This window comes from Pogoniulus pusillus, chromosome Z, assembly GCF_015220805.1.
Source record: "Pogoniulus pusillus isolate bPogPus1 chromosome Z, bPogPus1.pri, whole genome shotgun sequence".
Lineage (NCBI taxonomy): Eukaryota > Metazoa > Chordata > Aves > Piciformes > Lybiidae > Pogoniulus > Pogoniulus pusillus.
This window is the reverse complement of record NC_087309.1, coordinates 65,823,275-65,848,292: the sequence shown is the minus strand read 5'-3', so window position 1 is coordinate 65,848,292 and position 25,018 is coordinate 65,823,275. Positions and strand designations below refer to the sequence as shown.

Below are 25,018 nucleotides of genomic sequence, written 5' to 3'. Positions count from 1 at the left end.
GTCTGTGCAGCTTCTGACATGGTTGTCTGTACAGCTAGCAGGCTGTGTTTGTAGGTTTTGCAGACAGTCTGGAAGGTCTGCTGGGCCTGGATTCTCCAGGCTTACAGGGCAGCTGGCAAGCAGTATATGCTGGGCTGCAGGGAGATTGATCTCCATAGCTAAATGCAAGGCAGCAAGCCAGTATGTATGGCTGCTCTAGGCTTAAGCAGGGGGCTCTCGGCTCCCCAGATATGTATGAAGTGCAGGTGTGCATGCGCTCTGCTTCTCAAATGGTACACAGACAGCTTAACTGCACCTTGAGATCAATGCAAGAGCGCTGAGCCTCAGTGAGTTATGCAAGGGAGGCCTGATCCTGTATCTAGGCCATGCAAGCAGGTCTGTGCTGCTATGTGGATCAGAGTGCTGAGCTTGAACCGTAGAATGGTAGGGGTTTGAAGTGACCTGAAGATCAAGTGCAACCTACTCTGCCAAAGCAGGATTTTCTAGGGCAAGTCACACATCCAGGTGGATCTTGAAAGTCTCTAAAGAAGGAGACTGCACAACCTCTCTGGGCGGTCTATTCCAGCGCTGCATCACTGTTACAGGAAAGATTTTCCTCCTGTTGAGATGCAATTTCCTGTATTCTAGTTTGTACTCAGTGCTGGTTAGACCACTTCTTGAGTACTGTGTCCAGTTCTGGGCCCCTCAATTTAATAAAGATGTTGAGGTGCTGGAATGTGTCCATAGAAGGGCAACAAGGCTGATGAGGAGACTGCGGTACAAGCCCTATGAGGAGAGGCTGAGGGAGCTGAGGTTGTGCAGCCTGGAGAAGAGGAGGCTCAGGGGAGACCTTACTGCTCTCTAGAACTACCTGAAAGGAGGTTGTAGCTATGTTGGAGTTGCCCTCTTCTCCCAGGCACCCAGTGACAAGAGGACACAGTCTCAAACTGTGCCAGGCTGAACATTAGGAAGAAGTTCTAAACAGAAGGAGTGATTGGATATTGGAACAGGCTGCCTGGGGAGGTGATGGAGTCACCATCCCTGGGGGTGTTTGAAAGGAGGCTAGATGAGGCACTTAGTGCCATGGTTTAGTTAATTAGAAGGGTTAGGTGATAGGTTTGACTCAGTGTTCTCAGAGGTCTTTTCCAACCTGGTTAATTCTGTGATGTATCCATTGCCTCTTGTCCTGTTACATGGTTTATTGGTGGACTTGGCAGTGCTAGATTAATAGTTAGACTTTAATCTTGAAGGTCCTTTCCAACCTTGTAAAACTGTATCCAGCTTGTGAGGTAGATATGTGTTTGGGAAGAGAAACCCACATTGCTAAAGGTGAAAAGGGGTCTTGATCTTCTGTCAGCTATCCAAAGGTGCTTGCTTCTAGAGGCAAGGAACATTTTGAGCCTGATAAGAAGGAAGTATCGAGAACACAAGCAAACAACAACTAAAAAAAAAAAATAATCACAAACCAAACGAACAACCACCAAAAAACCCCACACACAAAACCCACAAACAAACAAAAAATAAAACCACCACAAAAAACTTTGATTTTTATTGGCAATTCATAAGGACAGCTGTGACTCAAATATTGTGAGAAGGTCCTGAATCTCTATTTCATCCTTTCAAAGTGCTTGTTCTGCTTTCTGAAAGTCTTTAATGTAGTTGGTAAATGTCTGCCTTTAAATTTACAGGAAACACACTTTCTATAGGCATTATCTTACTGTCATGAACAGATAAAATTTTCCTTGAAAAATAATGTTTTTTTTTCTTCTAAAAGACAGTTGTGTGTGCATGACTCAGATAATTTGTATATACAGCCTCCTTAGTGTGATGGTTTGGGAGTTACACTCCCCCACTCGACCCAGACTAGACTCAGCTATCTGGAAGTTAAGGATGGAAGCCTTATATTCACAGCTTAGCACAATATACGACCAGATATTTACAATATATACAGCTATATACAGAAATACACAACTTAAATGTAATACAGAAGCACAACAGCCCTCCCAGAAATCAGAGTCCCCAGGAGGAGCTCCCAACCACCCTTCCACCTTCTTTCCGCCCCTCTACTTTATCCCAGAGTTTGCCTTATTTGCAAGGTAAGTTTGGAGGATCGTCCAGGGGAGTTAGAAGCAGAATTAGTTGAATTACACAAGGAGAAAAACACAGGCACCGACTGCAACAGAGACACACATGCTGTCTCCCTGTTCTATCTATGCTTTGTTTTCTTGTTTTCATACATCTCAGCAAGCCTATGAGTGAAGTAGACATCACCATTGTTTCCTTTTCACAGCCTATAACCTAATTTTCCCATTAAAATATTCCAGTTAGCCTCAAAACAGCACACTCAGTTTTATTTAGGTGTTTCTTTATTACAGTTAAAACAAATAAAGCTACTCCAAGATTATGTGCTTTACTCAGTAATCCAGCAAAAGGATGTCCAGTGCCACATTCTTCACTGGCTTATTTTCAGTGACCAGGCTACTTGTTATTCCCTTTTTGAAAAATACTAGTGTAGGGAGTGCTGTTATGGGCAGATTGTGTGATGTTCTTCATTACCTTTAAGTGTTGTTTGCCATTGATGTGCTGTGAGCTGGATTAAGTGGTATATTTTGAATTGAAAAGCACACAGCTTTTCAAAGCTCCAGATCACCTGAGATACAAATTTTTTCCCATCTCCTTTGCCTTACTTTTGGAACAGCTTTTGTGCACTATAAAATTCAAGACATTATGCTGTGAATGTTAATGGTAGGGCTACAATGTAAATGAGACCTAGATTTGTTTGTCCATTAATATTCTCTATAGCCTGCTGAATAGCACTGTTGCCCTTCCTCACTTCTGCATAAGACTGGCCTCTAGTTCAGTTTGCAGTCTGAACGGCATTTGGAGTGTCATAGTGCAATAAGAGGCAGAAATTATTGTGGTTTTGGTTTTTTTTTTCCCACCTATTAGCAGGCTAAAACTCCCACAGCAGCAGAAGGTTGACCTCTATTTTCCTATTACAGGGGCTGTTGTGGTGAGAGACTACTGTCTGATGGAAATAGAGGGAATCTCTTTGTTTACTTGCTTGCACGCACACTTTTCAGTGGATAAGCTACTTAACTTGGAGATGCCTGATTTATGCTGTCTATTCTACAGCTGACAGCTTTGTCACTGGGTATTTTTAAAGAAGGAGTAGTGTTGCCACTGGAAGTAAAATTCATAGTGAAAAAGTGCTGAGCATAGTGTTAGATAGTGACTATGAGCATTGTCATCATGCTGGATTCAAACTGTTCCTGAAAGAAGTAAGCCAAACTAAAAAACAGTGGTTCTCATTTGATGATTTAGTAAGTTTTCATCCAACTTAGGAAGTAAAGATTTATATTCAAATATCTGGAATAGACATGTTCTACTTATGTGCTGTTGTAGATCAAATTTACTAATTATAGCCTGTGAGCAGTGTAACTTTTGAGTGAAAGACGATTAAGAAAAGTTTTTGACATTGTCAGTTCTTTGCATCACAACCAGTTCTGTTTGTTTCTGTGTAATGACATTCGGCTTATCAGTTCTATGATGAATGAATGATTAGAAACATACTCAGTTTATAAGTTACTTAAATAGACCTTTTTAGACAACCCTTATTTTGAGATTACTACTTCTAAATGCATCCTGGGAAAAGTTGTTTCTCACAGAAAGTCCAATAGTAGAATACATGTGTTAAAGGCAATGTATTTTTGTTATGTTGGGTTGCTTGTTCATGTCAAGTAATTTCAGAGAAATCAAAGGCTGTGTCTAACTAATAATTCTCCATTGGAGGAAAAGGAAAGAAAGGATAGCATAGCTCTTTTTTTTTTTTTTTTTTTCATGTTCAAAAGTTACTGTTTCAGGTCAGAAATAGGCTTACATATACAGTAGGTGACTCTTTTTATCTTGCCAAATCCTGATAATATAACAATCCTTATGCTGACAACCATTTTGATTTCACTGAAATGTGAAAGTGGAGCTGATGGTCTTTTAACATGGAGTTGTCCTTTATGTGTATTTCTTCTTCATGGAGGGAAAAAAACCTGGAGGAGTTCCTACCTTGTTGAAGTACAATTGTTACTCTAGTGGGTATCTTTTGCAAACCACTTTTTATCACTTCCTTTAATCTGAATCATTAATCATTCTGGAAACCTATTGCTCTTTTAGGGGTTGCTGTATTGGTGCAGGAGCCCACACAAGAGGTGGGAAATGCTTTTCTAGTAGAAAATAAGGTATCTTTTTTTTTTTCCCTGTGAGATATCAGCTGTATTTTCAAAGATCTGGGGTTAATAGATGTTTCTCATCTTCTAGATCCTAAAAGCAAACGTCATACGCAGAAGCATGTACCATATGCACATGCTTCATGGAACTACTTCAGGCAGATCCTTCTCACTTCAGAGTGGCCTGAGTGACCTTCTTTACTGCAGTGGAAAGAGGCCTAGTTAAGGTCCTTTTAATTTTCAGTAATTTTTCTTTATTTTGATTAAGAATACTTGGCAGGCTCTGGATATGCAGCTTGTGATGCATGGTTGATTTTTTTTGTAGTCATCTTTAATGGCCTTAGTAGATTACATCAAACAGTTGAAAAAGAAGAGATGTGCACCCTCACACCACACTCTGATGCTTCTCGTTTCACTCAGCCTAAACTGTCTGTTGATCCCTTGAGCATCCACCAGAAGTTGGAGTGGATCAGTGTTTTTGAATGCCTTTAAATCTAGAGCCATCCAATGTTGTCTGTCTTAATTGCCTTTGCACACATAATGGGAGGGCAGTTCCCAAATCCTCTGATAACAGATTTGGTCTTTTTGACCAAATACGCCGTGGACATCTTGATGCAGCTTTGGAGTCACTCCACTTGGCCGCTTATATCAGTGGCCAGAAAAAAGAGCATCTGTCTCCATGTTTTACAGAGGTGGGTGACAGTTAAACTTGAAGTTCTTTGAAAATCTTCAGTGTAGGAATCTATCTTTAGAGAAAACCTGGACTCAGCTTTCAAAATTTTTATGTTAAGTGTGTGTAGTGGATGAAAGGAGGTGAAGAGGAAGGTGGAGAAGGGCTTTTTTTTTCTTTTTCTGTCACTTCCATAACAGTGCCAGAAAGACCATTTCAGGTTTCCCTTCTGTTTACTTACACAGCCCTGTTTAGATGTGTGAAGAAATACTCTTTCTTCACTGGCTTGAGAGGAAGAGATCAAAACAGACAATGATATGTGTAACACTTGTAGTTTGTCTTCCTGCTGGGGAGACCACACTGAGGTAAGGAAGCATGTTCATCACCTGAGCAGAGGGATGATAGTTTCTGCCACAGGCTGCAAAGACATTCTTTAAGTTGTTTGCGTTTTCTAGGAGCTCTGCTTTTCTTTTCACGGTCTCAGTTCACAGCATAAGGCATGCTTAGCTTTCAATTAACTATTCCCCCACATGATTCCACAAATATTTTAGTGTCTGAGTAGACTTACCCAACAGACTAAGGCGTGTGTGTCTCATTGGGCTTGAGCTTGCTTTCAGAAAGAGTTTAACATTCAAATGTCTGTGAATAATGGAAGTGAAACGTGTGAAATGCGAAAAGCTTCTAATTGCATCTGTGATACTGTGCTGGGGTGAACTTGGGCTTTCATTTCCTTTACTTAATGCAAAGGAAACTGAAGGCAGTGTCTGGAAAAGTAGGTGGTTGTTAGTTAAAAAACAAAAAAATTACATCTAACTTTTTTAAATGGAATGGAGGAATCCCTATCTTGGAAAAATTGTTTTCCTTCCAAATAAAACACCCAAATTCAGAAGCCTTCCTCATCAGCCTTTTCAAAGCTCCTGTTATGACTATGCAAGAAATTTTGCAGCAACATTCTGGGACTTCTTGATTTTTTTTTTCCAGGGTAATTGTAAATTTTTGTAGAGTTAATCCACCCATCTTTCTGTTTTTCCTTTAGAAAAACCAGGGAAGGAAAGTCCGTGCCAATAGAACGACTACAGCACGTGGACAATATTTTGTCACCTTTGTTCTCCCATGTCACCACACATGTTTTGGTGATACTTCTTCTATTTGGAGTACTGCTGAAAGCAAAGAGAAAGAGAACAGGAGACCTAAAAACAGTGACAGAGAGAGGTCTCATACAGATGTTTCATACATACATGTGTTTCTTCTTCCTGTTGTAGTCTACAACTACTTGAAAGGAGGTTATAGCCAGGTAGGGGTTGGTCTCTTCTCCCAGGCAACCAGCAATAGAACAAGGGGACACAGTCTCAAGTTGTGCAGGGGGGAGTTATAGGCTGGATGTTAGGAGGAGGTTCTTGGAATGGGCTGCCTAAGGAGGTGGTGGAGTCACCATCCCTGGAGGTGTTCAAGAGAAGACTGGATGAGGCACTTAGTGTCCTGGTCTAGTTGATTGGATAGGGCTGGGTGCTAGATTGGACTGGATGATCTTGGAGGTCTCTTCCAACCTGGTTGATTTTATGATTCTATGACTCTTTTGCTTTTGTGAATGTACATAAATATAGTATGTGGAGTTAGAAGTTGTGAATGTGAGCCTGTTTAGAGGAATGAGGATTTTCTTTGGAAATGTTTATGGAGAGTATAAACTATTTTGACAAAACTCTAACTGTAGTCTAAAGTACCTATATGCACAAGAGTGCTCTGGAATTCTCTCTACTTTTGCAGAGTCCTCTTAGTGCAGGCTGAATGGTGTTCAGCCTGGGCAGCTCAGCACTGAAGGTGCAGTGCTGGCTAGTGCAGAGATGGTGTTACAGTTAAAAAGCAGAACATTGCATTCAGTTGTAACTTTGGATGTGAAAAAAAAATTTCAACCCACCCACCTCTGCATTTTTCACTGCTGTCTGAGTTATTTCTCTTCAGCAGTTAAAATTGTGCCATTAACAAAAAATGCAGTCTATGGATGGAGGTTTTGGTTATCATTGTGGACTGAACTTGATGTGTGTTCCTCTCTGTTCACTGCCTGTGAAACTTATTTACATGAAGTCTAGGGGAAGAGTTTGCTTAAGGCTTAAATTTCACAGCATTCATGCAGCATAGATGGAACCGATAGCTTGACCTATTTTCCAATAAAATCATGTGCTTCAATGTATGATTAGCTTATAAGTCTTTCAAATAGCTTACTGCATGTTTGAGGGCAGAGGGAGTGCCTGTTATTTGCAGCTATTACAGTTTTGTTTCTGTTTCTCTTTTTGCTTGCTGAAGTCATGTGCACAGTTCTGCAAGAGTTTGTGTTTTCACATGTGCAGCTGAGGAGGTTACATGCAAGTACAGAGTTATTTCTGCAGTTGAATTGTTGATAGAGTTTGTTGAAGCACTTACTCAAGATAGTGGAGGCAAGTGGTTATTTTTACTGTAAAATACCAGAGTCAGAATATTAATTTTCTATACTGTACAGAAGTAATCTGCACTTTGCTTCCTAAACCATTTCTCTTTAAAGTTTCAACTAGGTTTCTGGTGAGGTGAATATATATGTACTTGGAAAAAGAGTAATTGCTGCCTATTGATCTATGATATTTAATATTTTTTTTTTTAATTAGAAAGGAAGAAGTACTATTACAATACTGCTTTTTTCTGGGCTCTCCTAAAGTGAAAGTTAGTTGAACTTCTGCTGCGTTTCATTGCTGTGGTTCTGATGTGCTTCTGTGTGAAACTGACGGCAGGATTTGTTCGAGTATGTAGGCCACTATTGTATTAGAATTACATAACTGTGTTGAGTGGTGGAAACGGATGAAAAGACGGGGATGTACGGCATCCCCTCACAGATTATATCCTGCAACAATGAAGACAGCTCAAGCTCTGCGGAGAATGTGGTCACATGCAGTCAAAAAGTTGGGGATTTTGAAAGGGCACGTGAGTTGGTTTGGTTTTTTTTTTGCATCCTGCTTCAAGTCTTTTCTCTCCCCCCCTTTCCTCTCCCCCCCAGTACATCCCTCTCCTTTCCAACTCACTTTTATAGCCAAATAACTGCTGTGGCAGGTTTTCTGGTTTTGATCTTCTTTCAGCATGAATGAAGTCTTTGGTGATCTCTCAGTAGCAAGGGATTGCATAAATCTCCGATGATTGTCAGTGAGAGTTGCAACAGCTGCCTGTTTGTAGCACACAGATGATTTTAGCACTTTGACTACGTTCCTGCCAAAGATTCAGTTTAGCAGTCTATTTTGGCTATATAAAAAACACCTGTCATTTTGGTGTATAAGCATTAGGCAAATTTAAGCAATTCCTGACTACAGTGTTCTAATTAGAAATGGAGTGAGTTTAGTCACTAATGAATTTAGACTAGCTAATCATATTAATTTGCATTTACTACAGGTAGCATTCTGTGTGTGTGAAACCTGGATAGACTTGCAAAACAATTACTATTAATAACTGTGAGGTTCTTAACCATTTCACCTGCCTGTCTCTCTCCAGTGTTTTGGTGTGCAGCCTTGCAGTGAAATTGTGATCTTATAAGGGATGCACAGGCTGCTCAGAATCCCTCTGTGTTTCCTTACAGATGAAGTATGAAGAAATTGACAAGGTGTTGGACGCTTTTTCTAACCCATCGCCTGATGCATTCAGAGGAGAGTCATGTTATTAGACATGGAATACAGGAATTTTGTGACTGTGTTGGAGTCTTCCATCTGATGACTTACAACATTTGTAGTCTCTCCCTCCCTCTCTGTCTTCTCCATTAATCTGTCAGTGTGGGTTAGCATTCTGGCAATGACAAACAGCAGTACGCTTTATATTGTTACAGAGATTATTGCTTAGAGATTTGAGGGAATACAGACGTGTTTTGTGCCTTACAGGCTTCCAAGGTGACCATTCAGTTCGCTGAACTGTGTTACAGAGCCTGCACAGTTTTATCAGTATGGCAGAACCAGTGCTGTTGTCTTGGTAACTATGTCGCACAAAATCAGCTTTGCGAGCGCATAGCATACTCCTCTCGCCAATACAGCATACATCAAATGGGAAACGGGTCCCTAAGTAGCAGTTTCTAAAAAATGTGATACTTTAACAAATACTTGATTTGGTGATAGTTCAGCTTTTGTGACAAGATAACCACAAGACTTATTTTCCAGAGCAAAGTAAACCTAACCTGATAGTTTATAATACTTTATTACACAGGCATCATTTTCTGGAAGGAAGTTTTTACCATCTTACCTGTTTCATACCCATAAATCCATCCTCAGTGTCTTTACCGTGCTCTCTTCAGTCCTTTTTCTGTGATGTTGTGCTGAATAAGCAGTCATTTCCTGGGCCTTCCTTTACTAGGTAGTGTATTGGAAGTCCTAGTATTAGTACTGAAAGAGTAAAGCAACTGTAGCTGCGCTTTGTCCCCATGATTAATGAGCTCTCGTCGATGCCACTCTGCCTGCCTTATTATTCTGCCTGTACAGCGCTGGACTCGATATTCTAGACTGGGAGGCAGTGTTGGTAAGAACTGCGTGCAGCACAAACTGAATTTGAGTGGTGTTCTTGTTACACATGTGAGTTGTTGAGGCTTTTTTAAGGTGAGGAAATATTTTCCATCTTCCTTGCTTCCACAAAATTTCCACCCTTATGCTTTGACGTTCAAACTTCACCCAGCATTTCATTGTATCTTTCATTCCTAAAATGTTCTTCAGTTAAATTTACTGGAATTTAAAGGGTATTTCTTCACTGGCACTTCTTTAGTACTGGTTTTCTGCAGAGCTTAAAAAGGCCATGGAAAAAGAGGACAGTGATGGTGTAGGCAAGGATCAGTAGAAGTTAAATTGTTTACACATTTCGATACATGCCAGACAAACATGCCCAGTCACTTCTGGTATACCACAGCACCACAACAGCTCTGAAAAAAGTGCCTAGTTAGGGAGAAACTATTATTATGTATTACTATTACATCATTCTCATTCTCTGTGTAGGGGACTGTGTGGGGAGACAGTTCAGTGTCAGCTAATTGAAGAGTTAGACATGTCATTTGGTTAAATGGCAATATCAGGTAAAATAATTTCACCATGTGCTTCAGCAGAGTAATTCAGTGACTCGAGATACGTTTTAGTACTAACAAGTTACAAATGCCTCTCTTTCTTGTCTGATCTAAATAAGTAGAAATTTAGAAATATTGACTTGTATTTTTATTATCAGCTGCCTTTCCTCCAGCTATTTTAATTGGAATTTTTAATTGGACTCAAAAGGGTCTCAAGCTGGAGACTGTTGTTCATTTTGTGCGAGAACAGTGGAAATTTCACACTGTTCAGTGTTGTAAAATTCCTGGTAAGAATGATGAATGATTGCATACTATCTACTCAGTAACTCTGAGCAGGATTTAATATTTTAAGCTTGCTTTTCAATACAGTGAAAGTGCAATGGAAAATGTAAGCTTAGTTTCTCTTTGAGACACTCAGAAGCCATCAGAAGAATGCATCATAGGGTTCTCTGCATTTGGAATAGAGTTGCCAAACAGTTGCATAGTGCCAGAAGACTTTTACTCTGGAAATACAAGGGATGCATAGTCTTGTGTCACATCTCTGTTGCTTTGGAGTTTAGTTGTCAGTAATCTTTTCAGTGCCTTCATAAAGACTGTTAATTCAAAACTGAGTTTCTGGCTGAACTTCAGTTTTCTGAGCAAACTCTTAGCGTCCCAGAAGAGACCATTTTTTAGCAGTAAAACCAGACAAACCTACTGCTTGAGTACGTGTATGTTTATGAATTTTATTTCTGCAAGAGATGCTTTGCATTTTGAAATGTTTGCAGTGTGTCAAATACTGTGACTCATTTTTCTACTCATTCTACAGGGCAGTCTCTGAAGGGGCTGTCTGTGTTGCTATGTGTAGCATCACAGCTGAGTGATTATTCTGTATTCTATTTTTTAAGCTGTTTGTAGCTTAGTCTGTATCATGTAAGATGATAGCTTTCCGTTTATATCATGTAAAATGAACTGATCTGTGCAGGATCAGTTTTAACTGGAAATGGGGGAAAAGAAAGTATTTGTGGAAATGTCACAAAAATGGATATACAAGTCTTATATGGTGATACACTGTGTTTTCCTGTAAAATTTAATTACTTAAGTGGAACCTAAATACAGATACATATTTCATAGTGAACCTCAATACAGATACATAATTCATAGTGGACAGAACACTTTGTTAAATCTACATGAACATGAAGCAAAAGATGTGAAGGCTAGCTCGTTTCAAAAACTTGTTTCAACTGCTCATCATATTGTATGTTGGACTGCAGTGGTCTTGCTTAAGTGTTTTGTGTGTCACTTTAATTGAGGCTATATAATGACAGTGTAATCTGAATTAAATGCTTTTGCTGAATGGACTGTTTAATCAGTGAAATGTGAAGGGATTATACCACCCCAGACGTAGGAATATTTTTGCCTTTTATAAAGAAAAATCATAGTGAGTTGAAATACATATGTTTTATATTAAATCTACCAAAATATTAGAATACTTATATATTTATGCTTGTTTTTTTATGGGGTATTTCACATTTTAATTTAGGTAGTTGTATGCTTTGTGTTGTACTAATTGGTTTCTGTGTGCAGCAGGCCCCAGGCATGGAAGAGTTGATATGGGAACAGTACACTGTGACCTTACAAAAGGTGAGTGCCTGTTATATTTTCAGGCTTCAAATATACAAGCACTACTTTAGTCTAAATGTTGTCAGTCTAAATACACTTTACAATAGATGTTATTAGCATATCTGAGTCTAAAGCAGGATTAAGTTCATGACCAAAGCTGATATGTTTTTCATTTTAAAGCTTAATTACTAGTTATTCCTAGTGTGACACTTTAGTGTTACAAGCAAATTAAATTAACAATTCGAGTGCTACATTTGCTACTGTTTGGTCTTTGCTGTGATAGTATAATACACCACATGCCAGCCACATAACAAAATTCATCATTGAATAACCTTGAAAAACAAAGCAGATCGTTCTATCAAGCAGTTATGGTCAGAATCACTAAACATGATTCTACAGATTTGATCTTTTATACTTTACCAATGTAGAATCTGGCTGAAAACTGCTGTCATCAAAATTTCTGAAATATGTGGACTTTAGATGTCGCTTAGAAGAAATTCTAAGTGGAGAGGAAGTATCTCATTTTACAGAGTCCTAAGTTTAAAAAGTAGCCTACTTCGTTTTGAGTTCTTCAAGGACTAGGCTGCCACACCATGGTACCGTATGTCTGCTTTGTTCAGTGGTGATGGTATTCCCAGCTGTTCTGATGATACAGGCTCAGTGGGCAGCTTGTGCTGTGCTGAATACGGGGATTTTTTTGATACATTCTGCAGTGAACTCGATGTTGCAAGGTAAAATAGTGATCTTTCGTACACAGCCTGGTTATGTGCTGAATTACAGAATCTAAGAACGTATGGAGTTGGAAGGGACCTCTAGAGGTCAGGTCCAGAAGCAGACCATTTTTCCAGTAACTTTCAACTTTTCACCTCTTCAATGTTGTGTAAATGGGTGGCACTATTCCTGCAATTTTCAGCTTTTCAGCTCTTGAATGTTGTGTAAATGGGTGGTACTATTCCTGCAATTTTCAGCTTCTCAGCTCTTGCATGTTGTGTAAATGGGTGGTACTTTTTTTTTTGTTGTTGTTGTTTTTTGCCTCAGATATAGGCTAATACTTATTGAAGTGATGAAGGGCTTAACTGCATCAGCCACTGACCATGAATTTTCCTATTGATTTGGCTTGAAGCATCAGATTGCTTCTTGTAAAACTGACATGCAGCAAGTAAAATGCTCCTCCTTGAAGAAATAACTAGTGGAGCGTGGGTTGGCATTTGATGACTTATACTGAGTATGAGTTGGGGAAAAGCACCACTTTAATTTGATGTATTACTCTGTCGCTATATAAAACATCTTGTTTAAATGTAGCATAATGTGAATTTTATGTCAGTGGGAGATGTATGTTAAATAGTTGACAGTGTTAAACCTATTTGTTCAACAAAATGTATGATTGTTTACAGCTCACTTATGTGGTAACTGTTCTTAGGTCTGCTGTTAAAGATAGGCTTCGTTTGCACTCCATTGTTTCCCTGATCTTATTATGAATGACTTGTTGGGGCTTGTGTGGATCTGATATTTCTCTGATAACCGGTCTGACATAAATTGCTTGTATTAAATAGGTGATTGTGAGAGAGGATACTTGTAGAGAATTCACAGGTTTGCTGCTTGCTTTTTGTAATCAGTCATAATCTTGTTTAGTTTGATGAAGGAGTAAGTAGCTATTGTGAACTAGGCAGCAATCATAGTGAAGATGAGATCCTGGAAAAGCTGTTCCAGTTTTCCAAGTTTCCGCTAACACTACGAATTTATCTAAACAATAAATTTGGTGTGAATAGGCAGTGAGACAGTAGAGAAAAATTCAGGCTAAATTAGTGACTCCTGTGTTCAATTTGTAAGCATCACCAAGCTGTAGACTGAGGTTTTGGAGCACAGAATGTGTCATCATGTTGCGTGAATTTCTAAACCCGTTCTTTTTTTTAAATCTAAAGATGCTGTTTATTTCTGCAGCTCTCCGTGTGAGCCTATTGCATTTTAAATAATACCTAAGTAGAGTGCCATCACGGGAATATTCATGATACTCTTCCTTCTCCCTGTCAAAATTCCTGTGGTTGGGATTGAGTCTTTTGTATTTGGTTTTGTTTTAAAGGATTCAAAAAGAGGATTTGGAATTGCAGTTTCTGGCGGCAGAGATAACCCTCATTTTGAAAATGGTGAAACATCGATAGTCATTTCAGATGTTCTCCCAGGTGGCCCAGCAGATGGATTACTTCAGTAAGCAATTTCTTACTTTGCAGACTGGCATGGAAGGGACAAACAACAACAAAATAAGCAAACTCCATCTGGAAGTGTTTCTATTTGTTGTTTTGTAAGAAACTAAATTTCAGTGCTGTTGAAAAGCTGTTGTAGTTAAGTATGTTTATCGACCTTACATTTCTTTTAAAGAAAATTAGTGAGCATCTTTTAAAGAAATACTTAGTGAGCATCTTAAAACATTCTCCCCGTTCTTCCTCCAAGAAGCACGTTTAGTGGTCAATCTTAAGGGAATAGCTTAAGTCAGACTAAAGAAGGGTTTTCAATCCTAAAACATCAGGAGTGATAATGGGGGGGTGGGATGGTGGTGTATAAATTGAAATATTGTACAGTATTTATTTTATATTTGAAAGCAAAAAGGAAAAAAAAGGAAATAAAGTCTATTTGTAGTCCTGCTGGTAATATCTCCTTGATGAGACAGCATATATTATGTTACAAACAAGGAATTTTATATCTGCAGGCCTGGATAATTAGTTGATGTAGCATTTCAACATAAGTTTGATACCATTTTTGGATATATGGACTGTGAAGAGAGCTGTTTTAACACTCATGTAAAGCCTGCATGAAACTAACACGGGAGTAAAGCATGCTCTTCAGGCATACTCATTCGGTAAAATTGGAAGGGTATGAGAAGAGGCCAAAAAATCATTCAAGAGTTAGAGAAAATCTTTACAAAAAAAGGGTTAAAGTATGTAACCTTCTTTTTTAAAAAGAAGATTGTGGTGTGACTTGATTACACTAAAGAGAAAATAATGGCTACTAAAGATTTCGTTTGTCTAGCAGAGAATAGCACAATAACCAGTGGTTTAGGTCTTACTGGTCTGTATGACATGCAGAAGATCTGAGCAGACAGTAATTTCTTTTGGCCTTTGTTTTAGGGCAAGAAGGACTTTTTGTGTAGTGTTCTTTGGTTGGTTCTTTTTCCCAGCAATTATCTTTCTTCAGAGTAGATGGAACCTGAACACCAGTCTTTCAGAAATGTCTGCTAGAGTGGTACTTGTCAAGATTTGTCTGAATACGGTTATGGTTGCATCAGAATGAAGCTCTTCTGAAAATCCTGTGCTGTTGTGGAAAAAAAAAAGTAGCAGTAGTTGTGAAAGACTAGGAGTTCTGAAAGAACTTTGAAGGAAACAAAAAAGAACAGATGCTTTAATGAGCATTACAAACATCCTTTCAAAATGAAAATCTTTTTCCACTTTATGGCAAGGTACTTAACCTGAACGTAGTAGCTACATAAAGGTAATGTGCTCCTACCTAAAGTCTATTTTTTAAACATACTGAAAGCTTCTTCTGGTGTTCAGGTAGTGTGGGAATAACAAACACAGTCTTGAAGCAAAGCTGTCTGCTTAAAGCAAATGAAATCCAGGAAAAGAAAGAGTGTTTTCATGAAGAGTCCTCTTAAATTTATGTTTTCCCCTCCCCCCCTCTTCCAGAGAAAATGACCGGGTGGTCATAGTTAACGGGACCCCAATGGAAAATGTTCCACATTCTTTTGCAGTCCAGCAGCTTAGGAAAAGTGGAAAAGTGGCCACCATTGTAAGTAAATTATGAATGTATTCACTCTGCAGTGGTATGTGTCTGTGTAAGCAGCATGGGGTTTGGGTTTGTTCTGTGAACTGCATAAAGCAAAGCAAGCCTTTGCCCAATAAGATGTACAAAATAAGTAAAACAAAGAAACGGCGTCATTTTTGTGGGCAAATCAGATGGAAGTTTAAGTACCAGTGTCACAGAGTTATCCCGCCTAAAAACAGGGCAATGAAATATACATACTCAGTCTTTAATTTCACTGAATGAGAGGGAGCTATAAAACACAAAGTTATATGAGGCAAATGATGTCCTGTATGCACAGACCTTGTCCAAGAATTTGCTGTCCAGATTGTCTTGGTTTAGTTGAATTTAGGCATCTACAGCTCTGCCTTTTGGGGGGAGGCAGGTTTACAATTTTTGGAAATCAGAAAAAGGAAAAAAAAATTCATTACTCTCTCTTGCAGAGGTAAAAGAATGTGGGTACTGATCTGATTTTTAATTTTTTTTTTTAAGTTCTTCTACTGGTTTTAATTCTCTGAATTAGTGAATATAACTTCTTTGGGTTTTCACCAACGTGTATTTGATATGTGAAGAATATTAATGCTTGCTTTCAATTTCTGACCATTAGAGGGCTGTTTTGTTTGTTTCATGTGGCATTGAACAGGTAGTGAAAAGACCAAGGAAAGTGCAGGCTGCTTCACTGAAGAGGAGCCCCTCCCTTGACTATGAGGACAGACCTTTAGATGTACTGGATGACCATGCAGAATTTGATGGCAAAAGTGCTCGAAGTGGCTATAGTGACAGAAGCTGGCACAGTGGTAATGGAGGGCGCAGCCAAAGCTGGGGAAACAGCCTGGATCAGAGCTACAGAGATGAACAAGGCAGAGGGCGAAACCGAAGCAGAGACCACGATAAGGAACGCAGCTACAGCCGTGATCGAAGCCGTGGTAGAAGTGTTGACAGAAGCTTGGATCAAGACTGTGGGAGAGATCGAAGCAGGGGAAGGAGCTTCGACAGGGATGGCTATGAGCGGAATTATAGAGGAGACTACAGCCCACCCAGTTATAGCCACAGATCTCAACCTGATCCTAGATATGAGAGGGAAGTGAGGAGTCGAAGTCGGGATAGGCTTCATTCCCGAAGTCCTTCGCCTGAAGTACACTATCACCATGACTACCTAGGCCCTCAGGACCAGAATGGGCCTATCAGTGTTCTCTTAACGAAAGGCAGACATAACGAAGGTAGGTGTAGTAGGGCAGAAAAGAAACCAACTTTTAGTGGCACATGTTATTTTGATCAGGAAGTGAGAGGAGATGAGCATTCTCTGCTTTTAAAGGGTAAATGCCAAGTTTTCTAGTTGCTTAATTTTTTCTTTCATCCCTTCTGACTGCTTTGTGGGACATTTTCCTCCGTCACCTTGAACTTCTAACAACAAACTCTTCACCTATTGCATTTCAGTCTTTTCAAGCCACTGTATCCTTTGGTTTTCTATTTTCTCTGCCCTGTTGTTCTGTTTCTGGTGGGAAAGGTGGATCTGATTGTGATTAAGATTCCACTTGGCCCCTGTACAAAAGTCTAAGCTACAAAGTATGAAGAGTAGACTCTGCCTTTAATACTGCCCTTGCTTCTTCCTTACTCCTTCAAATTAGTTCCAATGACTGTTTACATCTGAATACTTAAGAATGCAGTTAAAGAATATAAAAATAGCAGTAGCTGAAACAGCCTTTCCTTGCTGAGTATTAAAGTGTGCAAATGAAAGCCAGAAGCCTGATCATTCATGTTCCGTGAAGTAAAGACTTGCACCATAAAGAAAATCTTGAGATTAAGTTGGCTTTCTTTTTGGTTTAGGTTGTTTCTTTGCATGTAGTGGTTCTTTTGTGGGGGTTTTGTGGTTGCTTTTTTCCTAATCTTCTCTGTTGCAATTTGTAATAATGTTCTGCTCATGTAAGCTCTGCATTACAGAAGCTAACCTCTTTTTTTCTGCTGACTAGCAAGGATCCCTTCCTCTCCTCCTTCTTCCCCTGCATATAATGTTTCTACTTGTAAAAATGATGGAGATAAATGTATAGATAAAGCGAAATGTAGAATGCAGGTAGGTGTACATATAAAGAGAACTCTAAGATGTCTTTTAAGGTTTTTTATTTAGCTAGTAATTTGGTAACAGTTTTTGCCAGGCGTGATTAAATGTGATTTTTTTAAAGCAGAGAGCTACTGAAAAATGCTGTGCATGTTCTGAGAGTCTTGCTTTTTTTAAAGTAGTACATAGATTGATCCAAGTAACTTGTATCAAAGAGTGGAAAAAAGGGGGGATGGCAAATAAAAAAATGCTTCGCTGGAAACTAGTGAAATACTTACTGGTTACAGGTAGGGCAGAGTCAGTGTACAGCAACTGATAAATGCTCCAATTCTCTTCTTAGTGCTTTTGGACTCTTCTCTTGCTTCACCATGTAGAAAGTGACACAGTGTAAGAATCTAGTCCAGGATGTTGCAAAGACCTCCAGAACAAAGGCGTTGCTTTGCTGTTGAAGGTGCAGAATAATCATCTATCTGTAATTGGTTTTGGGCTGCTCTTTGTTCGTACTGTGGTGACAGTAGATAGTAAGCTGAAGATGAGCCAGCAGTGTGCCCAGGTGGCCAAGAGAGCCAATGGCATCCTGACCTGCATCAGGAACAGTGTGGCCAGTAGGACAAGGGAGGTTATTCTTCCCCTGTACTCAGCACTGGTCAGACCACACCTTGAGTCCTGTGTCCAGTTCTGGGCCCTTCAATTCAAGAAAGATGTTGAGATGCTGGAACATGTCCAGAGAAGGGCAACAAAGCTGGTGAGGGGCCTGGAGCACAAATCCTATGAGGAGAGGTTGAAGGAGCAGGGCCTGTTTAGCCTGGAGAAGAGGAGGCTCAGGAGTGATCTTATTACTGTCTACAACTACCTGAAGGGGCATTGTAGCCAGGTGGGGGCTGGCCTCTTCTCCCAGGTAACCAGAATAGAACAAGGGGACACAGTCTCAAGTTGTGCCAGGATAGGTATAGGCAGGATGTTAGGAAGAAGTTCTTCCCAGAGAGAGTGATTGGCATTGGAATGGGCTGCCCAGGGAGGTGGTGGAGGCACCGTCCCTGGGGGTCTTCAAGAAAAGCCCGGATGAGGCACTTAGTGCCGTGGTCTAGTTGATTGGATGGGGCTGGGTGCTAGGTTGGACTGGATGATCTTGGAGGTCTCTTCCAACCTGGTTGATTGTATGATTCTATGACAGCACAGAAACAGGACAGTTATCCTGTGGTTAAGTGGGTTTACTAGATATGTGTTTTGTTTCTTCTTGGTGTAATGGAGTGTGCTGCGCTGGACATTGAGTTGCAGGATTTTTGCAGAGAAGGGTAACAAAGCTGGTGAAGGGTCTGGAAAACACATCTTAGGAGGAAAGGCTGAGGTAACAGGTTTTTCAGTTTGGTGAAGAAAAGACTGAGTAGAAGCCACACTGCTCTTTGAAGCTACATCAAAGGAAGTTGTAGTGAGGTAGGGGTTGATCTCTTTTTTCTAGTATCAGGAGATAAGGTGAAGGGAAATGGCCTGAAACTCTGCCACGGAAGGTTTGGGTTGGATATTAGAAATTTCTTTATGGAAAAAGTGGTCAGGTGTTGGAATAGGTTGCCCAAGGATTTGGTGGAATCACCGTCCCTGGAGGTGTTCAAGAAGTGGACACGGAACATCAGATATGGTTTAATGGCCATGGTGGTGTTAGTCAGTGGTCGAACCCAGTGGTCTTAGAGCTCTTTTGCAGCCAAAACAATTCCATGATTCTGTGTTTGTTTTTTTTTAAAAAAGCCCACTTGCTCATCTTCTAAGCCACAGTGGATTATTTCTCTGATTCTAGAATATGGCCTCCGGCTTGGCAGTCAGATCTTCATAAAAGAAATGACCCGTACTGGCCTAGCAACCAAGGATGGCAACCTTCATGAAGGGGATATCATTCTCAAGGTCAGTTCTGGTTTAACAGGAACTTGTTACAGTGGTTGCTCTGGAGTAAGGTGTGTTATAGTAATGTTCACTATTAAATTTGAGCACATCATGGACTTGCTTGTTTGCTTACAGTGCTATTGTTGCCTTTTTATGTCCAGATCAATGGTACAGTGACAGAAAACATGTCTTTAGCTGATGCCCGAAAATTGATTGAGAAGTCACGGGGGAAGCTTCAGTTGGTTGTCCTCAGGGACAGAAAGCAGACACTGCTCAACATTCCTTCATTGAACGACAGTGACTCAGAAATGGATGGTGAGGTTTAATTTAAATAAATGGTTCTGTGCTGCTCAAATCCCTCAGTGATCATGCAGAGTCTGTTCAGGGCCTGTGCAGTCTACTTTATTGCCCAAAATAGCAACTTTTTATATGGTTCTGAGTGAGGCTTTTAACCAATAACACATTTCAGAGTGTATAAACAAAAGGTAGTTCCCAAGGAGAAGTTACAGCATGGCAGGGGCAGTCCAGGACAGGGCCAGCACAGCGAGCGGCCATTCAAGTATAGCAAAGGGCCAGACATAGATAAAAAGGAGGCTGACCGAAGCAGATGCTCCTTTCAGGAATCTGTTGTCTTTCTTCCAAGCATCTTAGGCGTTGACTGATGGTTCATGCCCGTGCTTGTGCTAAGCATACATTGAAAAGGCTGCTGCCTGCCTGCCTTAATCTTCGCTCCAGGGCTTGGAGTCAATTATCATAATGTATCCCAAGGTTTGTCATCCCTCAGAGGTGACACAGGCTCTGAACCCATGGGCTCTGAGCCCTGCATTCCCACAGTTCTGGATGCTGTGTAGGGACAGAATGGAGCTTACAGTATTTTGCTTTGGTAGAATAGTTCTGGGTTCTTCTTTGGAAAAAAGCAAAAGCCCAACAAATACAAAACCAAACCAAAACAACAAAAAAAAACCCTTCTGTCTCTCCCTCCCCTACCAACTAATAAAATAGATACAAACAAACCTACATAAAAGCCAATTCAGCATCAAGGCCTTTTTCCTTTATGTGAAAGAAGAATTTTATGATAATTCCTATAATTATGTTTTGGGCAGGAGCCAAGACAGAAGGAGAGAAATCAATTGTAATTCTCAGAACAAGTGAGGCAGTTGCTTTAATAATGACTTCAGTTTTAAAGTGGGTTGGACTGGTCTCTCCTTCTGAGTGCATTAACATTCATGACAGCATTCAACAGGAGAGACAAAATGTCAGGACAAGAGGATCTTAAGTCTGCCTGGACAACTGCCCTGAGAACTTGTGGAATCTCCTGCTCTGGAGACTTTAAAAACTTGCAACTTGCCTGGATATGTTCCAGTGCAGCCTTGTGTAGGTGTATGTGGTATTAGCAGGGGTATTGTATTAGGTGATCTCCAGAGGTGCCTTCTAATCGCTACTATTCTGTGATTCCATAATGGGTAACTATATCCAGTATCTGTTCTGTACAAATGCTGTCTCACAGTGTATGAGCTGTCACTCTCAACATAATCTTGCTTTAGGAAGGGCTCAGAATGTTTAGGGGACCAGGATGTTGCATTTAGCACAAGTTACTTGTGCCTCTGATGTGAGAATAGAGAGATCAGCTTTTTGAACGTTTTGCTGTGAAGGCTGAGTATGGTTCAAGGCTGAGTATGGTTCAAGTCTGAGGGCTACTCAGTTTCCTTTCTAACTGAAAAAGGAATGACATGTCCAGTTCTGGGCTCCTCAGTTCAAGAGAGATGTTGAGTTACTGGAATATGTCCAGAGAAGGGCAATGAAGCTGGTGAGGGGCCTGGAGCACAAACCCTATGAGGAGAGGCTGAGGGAGCTGGGGTTGTTTAGCCTGAAGAAGAGGAGGCTCAGGGGTGACCTCATTGCTGTCTACGACTACCTGAAGGGAGGTTATAGCTAGATGGGGGTTGATCTTTTCTCCCAGGCAACCAGCAACAGAACAAGGGGACACAGTCTCAAGTTGTGCCAGGGAAGGTATAAGCTTGATGTTAGGAGGAAGTGCTTGCCAGAGAGAGTGATTTGCCATTGGAATGGGCTGCCCAGGAAGATAGTGGAGTTGCTGTCCCTGGAGGTGTTCAAAAAAAGACTGGATGATAGGTTTGACTGGACGATCTTGGAGGTCTCTTTTGACCTGATTGATTCTATTCTGTTCTATTCTATTGTAGTCTATTCTATTCTGTGTGAGGACTATTAATGTGATGGTAGTCTTCTGTTTGGGAACCTCTGTGAGACCTTAAATCAAAGGTTGATAACTCTAGTTAATGAGTTTGTGATACACTTGAACTAGCTGTGTGGTTTGTATGTCCTAAAGGTTGTGTGAAACCTTCCTGAATCTCGGGGAGAAAAGAAGTAGAAGCACTGAAATGCAGACAACACTTTGAACTCTTGCCAAATCCATCTGGGAATGGAAGTAGGCCTAGTGGTTCTGCATATCTTGTATGCAAAAGCTTTGTAAATAAACATGGTGATCAGATGTGCAGATAATTTGAACAAATCCTGCATTTCATGTTTTGCTTCTTTCTTTCCAGACATTTCTGAAATAGAGTCAAACAGATCTTTGTCCCCTCAAGATGACAGATTACACCATTCCGATGTAGATTCACATTCATCCAATGAAAAGCTGAAAGAGAAATCAAAGTAAGACCTGGTCTTTTCCAGTCAACATTTTCTAGTGCTTGTCAAAGAAATTCTTAAAACAGATGGCATTGTTGTCTGATTTCACTGCACCTTTTCTTCTTTTAGTGCAAAAGATGATCCATCCAGTAAGATGTCTAGGATAGGAGCAATGCCTACACCATTCAAGTCGACTGGTGACTTTGCTACTTCTGCTGTTACAGTTGCAGACACAAGCAGAGAACTGAAGTACCAGGATGACACAGTAGGTCAGAGTCTGAAGTTTTTGGTTTTTTTTTTTTTAATTTCTTTACTCCTGGCTACAGAACAGCTGCTCCCCCAGTCACATAGACAGTATACTCTTTATGTCAGCCCCATCCTGACATACAGAGAAGAGGTCTATTTTTCTTTGTTTTGCAAAGAGAGAAGAAACACCAGATATGATTTGAAGGTAGCTCCATACTGGAATTGCCAGATAAACAAGCACTATTGTCCTAGAGCCTATGGAGCTATTCCTTAAGTCTCATCTGGCTTGTCTGAAAGAACTGTGTGTCCCTACCTTGATCTGTTTGTTCTTTTTCAATGATGAAAAAAAAATGCAAATAAATCAGTACTGGTCAAAGGGATGCCTGATATTTAAATCTGTTGTTAATCCTTGGTATAGAGGAGTTTTACTGCTATCTGATGAGTAAAAATTGCTGCCATTTATAACTTTTTTGATAGCTTAGTAACTTCTATTGGCCTTTTTACATGCAGTGTCTCAGCCAAAAGCAGTTACAAGAACAATTCTTAAGCCCAGCCCTGAAGATGAAGCAATATATGGGTAAGGCAGCACTTGCAAATTGTTTTGCACTTGGTATTCTTCCAGTGACCTGCACCTGGTTCTTGGTTGCGTGGGTTTTAGGGGTTTTTGCTTGTTTGTAGTGATAACCCTTTGTAGCTTAATGCCAAAGGGAGATTGACATGGCTTCCTACTCACCATACCTGAATTAAAACATGCAGTTAGGAGTATCTGCCTGTAAGGTGTAGAATTACCTTGTGCCTGGAAGATATGGAACACTGTTTATGGGCTTGCACAGAAACACTCTCAATGGTATATTGTCATATATTTATTCTTCTCTACTTGGCACTTTGAAATAGTATTTGGAGTATTATGTTCATTTTTGGGCTTCCCAGGACAATAAAGACAACACAGGGGAGCAAGTCTAGGAAGTCAGTGACTGCAGTATATTACATGAGAGCAAACTGATAAAGCTGTGTTTGTTAAGTCTGGAGAAAAGAGAAGTGAAGGGACATCTCACTGCTGTCTGCAGTGACCTAATGGATAGTGTGGTAGCGAGAAAACAGAGCCATACTCCTCTCAGAGGGGTGGAGTAGGAGGGTGAATACAGAGGGACACAAACTGGAATGTAAGAAATTCTGATTTGATATAAAGAAACCTTTTCTTGTGAGGATAGTTAACCACTTGAATAGTTTTCCCACGTTGTTGCTAGTAACTCAATCACTAGAGATACTTGAAAACATAAATTGTCATGGCCCTGAACAACTGGCTGTGAGCAGAGGGCCACTGTAACCTCTGCAGTTCTGTGGAAATGTGTTTTTATGCCTCTTCCCGTTATTTTATATGTATGCAAAAGATAATCCTCCCCTCTACCATAATATTAAAATGCAAAGAAAATGTCCTCTATTAAATTTGTAAACAAGCTTGGTGCAAGACAAGGCCTTTCTGTACCTGCTGGAAATTTAGTACAGAAATTTTTGTCTTCAAATGAAGCCTGTGCAGACTGTATTGCAGTTCTGGTCTCTGTTTATAAATGAACAAAATGTTGCTTCCCAAGTTTATTTTTTGCCTGGTGGGTGGGTTTTATTATTTTTGTAAGTGGTCAAATAGAATCTGTTGCTGTTGATTCTTTAACAATGAAGATAATAAAAGCTGCAAACTGTATTAATAGGAAGTCAGCTTACATGTTTTGAGAGTTTCCAGGTACAGAAATTGAAGGGAGAGGAGGTTGTAAGGAGAAGCTAAAAGATGAGGTTTGGAAGATTTTCTGTAGCTTGGTGTGTTCTCTCAAGGCAGTTCTTTTCTCAGATCTTCTCTTGTTTGGATTCTGAAAATGTCATTGATGTGCAAATTAATCAAGTGCTTATTTTGGTGAAGAGGAATTTATAATACAGGATTAGAGTATTACTGAGAAAGGCTGTAACAGATAAGTACTGTCCTCTGTATTGGAAGGTCACTCAGGCATACAGCTTTTCTGACAGCAAAAAGCTGAACCTAGTCCAATAGCCTCTCCCACTGCAAAATGAAAGGACTAATTGTTAACATGCCAATAGAGTACACTTGAAAATATTTATCGTTAAAAGAAAAAAATCAAGCAAACAAAAAACTTGGAGAACTTCTAATAATCATGTTAAACTGCAGAGAAAATAGGTCTGAGTTTACATTAGAGGACAGTTCTCATGTGTATGGAGGAAAAAACAATCAGTATAATTACTTGCTACTCGGGCCTTTTTTGATGAAAGAACCCAGCCACTCATCTGGGAGACAATAGGCAGGAAACCATTTTGGTACTTGATGAACAGGGAGTTGTTTTCCTGCTTTATTCCAATCTGTGTGTGCCACTGAAAGGAGGCTGTAGCCAGGCAGGGGTTGATCTCTTCACTCAGGCACCCAGTGACAAAACAAGAGGACACAGTTTCAAACTGCGCTGGGGCTTAGGCTGGACATTAGGAAGAAATTCTTCGTGGAAAGAGTGATTGCCATTGGAATGGGCTGCCCAGGGAGGTGGTGGAGTCACCGTCCCTGGAAGTGTTTAAGAGGAGGCTGGATGAAGCACTTGGTTTAGTTAGAAGGGTTAGGTGATGGGTTGGACTCAATGATCCTAGAGGTCTTTTCCAACCTGGTTAATTCTGCAAATTCTGTGGTTCTGTGACTTTGTTGCTCTTCTCAGTTTCCACTCCCGCTGAAAAGTGCAAATTCTCTTCTTCCTTCCCTCACTGAGGAGTTTCCAAGGTACAGGTAGCATATAGTAGTGACACAGAGAGACTAAGATTATTACCATGTTGAAAGAGTTGAATTTTTTTTTCTCTTAATACCTGTTACTGCCACATGCCTAACTTCTGCACTT

General features: G+C 40.1%; 1 protein-coding gene across 11 annotated transcripts in view; it reads left to right on the top strand.

Annotated features, from left to right (window-relative positions):
- Nucleotides 1-25,018, top strand: part of TJP2 (tight junction protein 2) — a 74,141-nt gene that overhangs the window by 35,260 nt on the left and 13,863 nt on the right. For 4 of the 11 annotated variants that reach the window (XM_064140397.1, XM_064140392.1, XM_064140390.1 and 1 more), the window contains 9 exons: nt 11,483-11,539; nt 13,599-13,723; nt 15,196-15,298; nt 15,954-16,530; nt 19,159-19,262; nt 19,403-19,556; nt 21,806-21,914; nt 22,020-22,159; nt 22,647-22,713. In XM_064140397.1, the coding sequence (XP_063996467.1) occupies nt 11,495-11,539; nt 13,599-13,723; nt 15,196-15,298; nt 15,954-16,530; nt 19,159-19,262; nt 19,403-19,556; nt 21,806-21,914; nt 22,020-22,159; nt 22,647-22,713 (1,424 nt within the window). In that variant the 5' untranslated portion in view covers nt 11,483-11,494. Of the gene's footprint in view, nt 1-7,700; nt 7,819-8,461; nt 8,486-8,543; nt 9,385-11,482; nt 11,540-13,598; nt 13,724-15,195; nt 15,299-15,953; nt 16,531-19,158; nt 19,263-19,402; nt 19,557-21,805; nt 21,915-22,019; nt 22,160-22,646; nt 22,714-25,018 lie in introns of those variants that run through there. The other 7 variants (XM_064140391.1, XM_064140394.1, XM_064140387.1 and 4 more) reach the window with 6 other exon arrangements.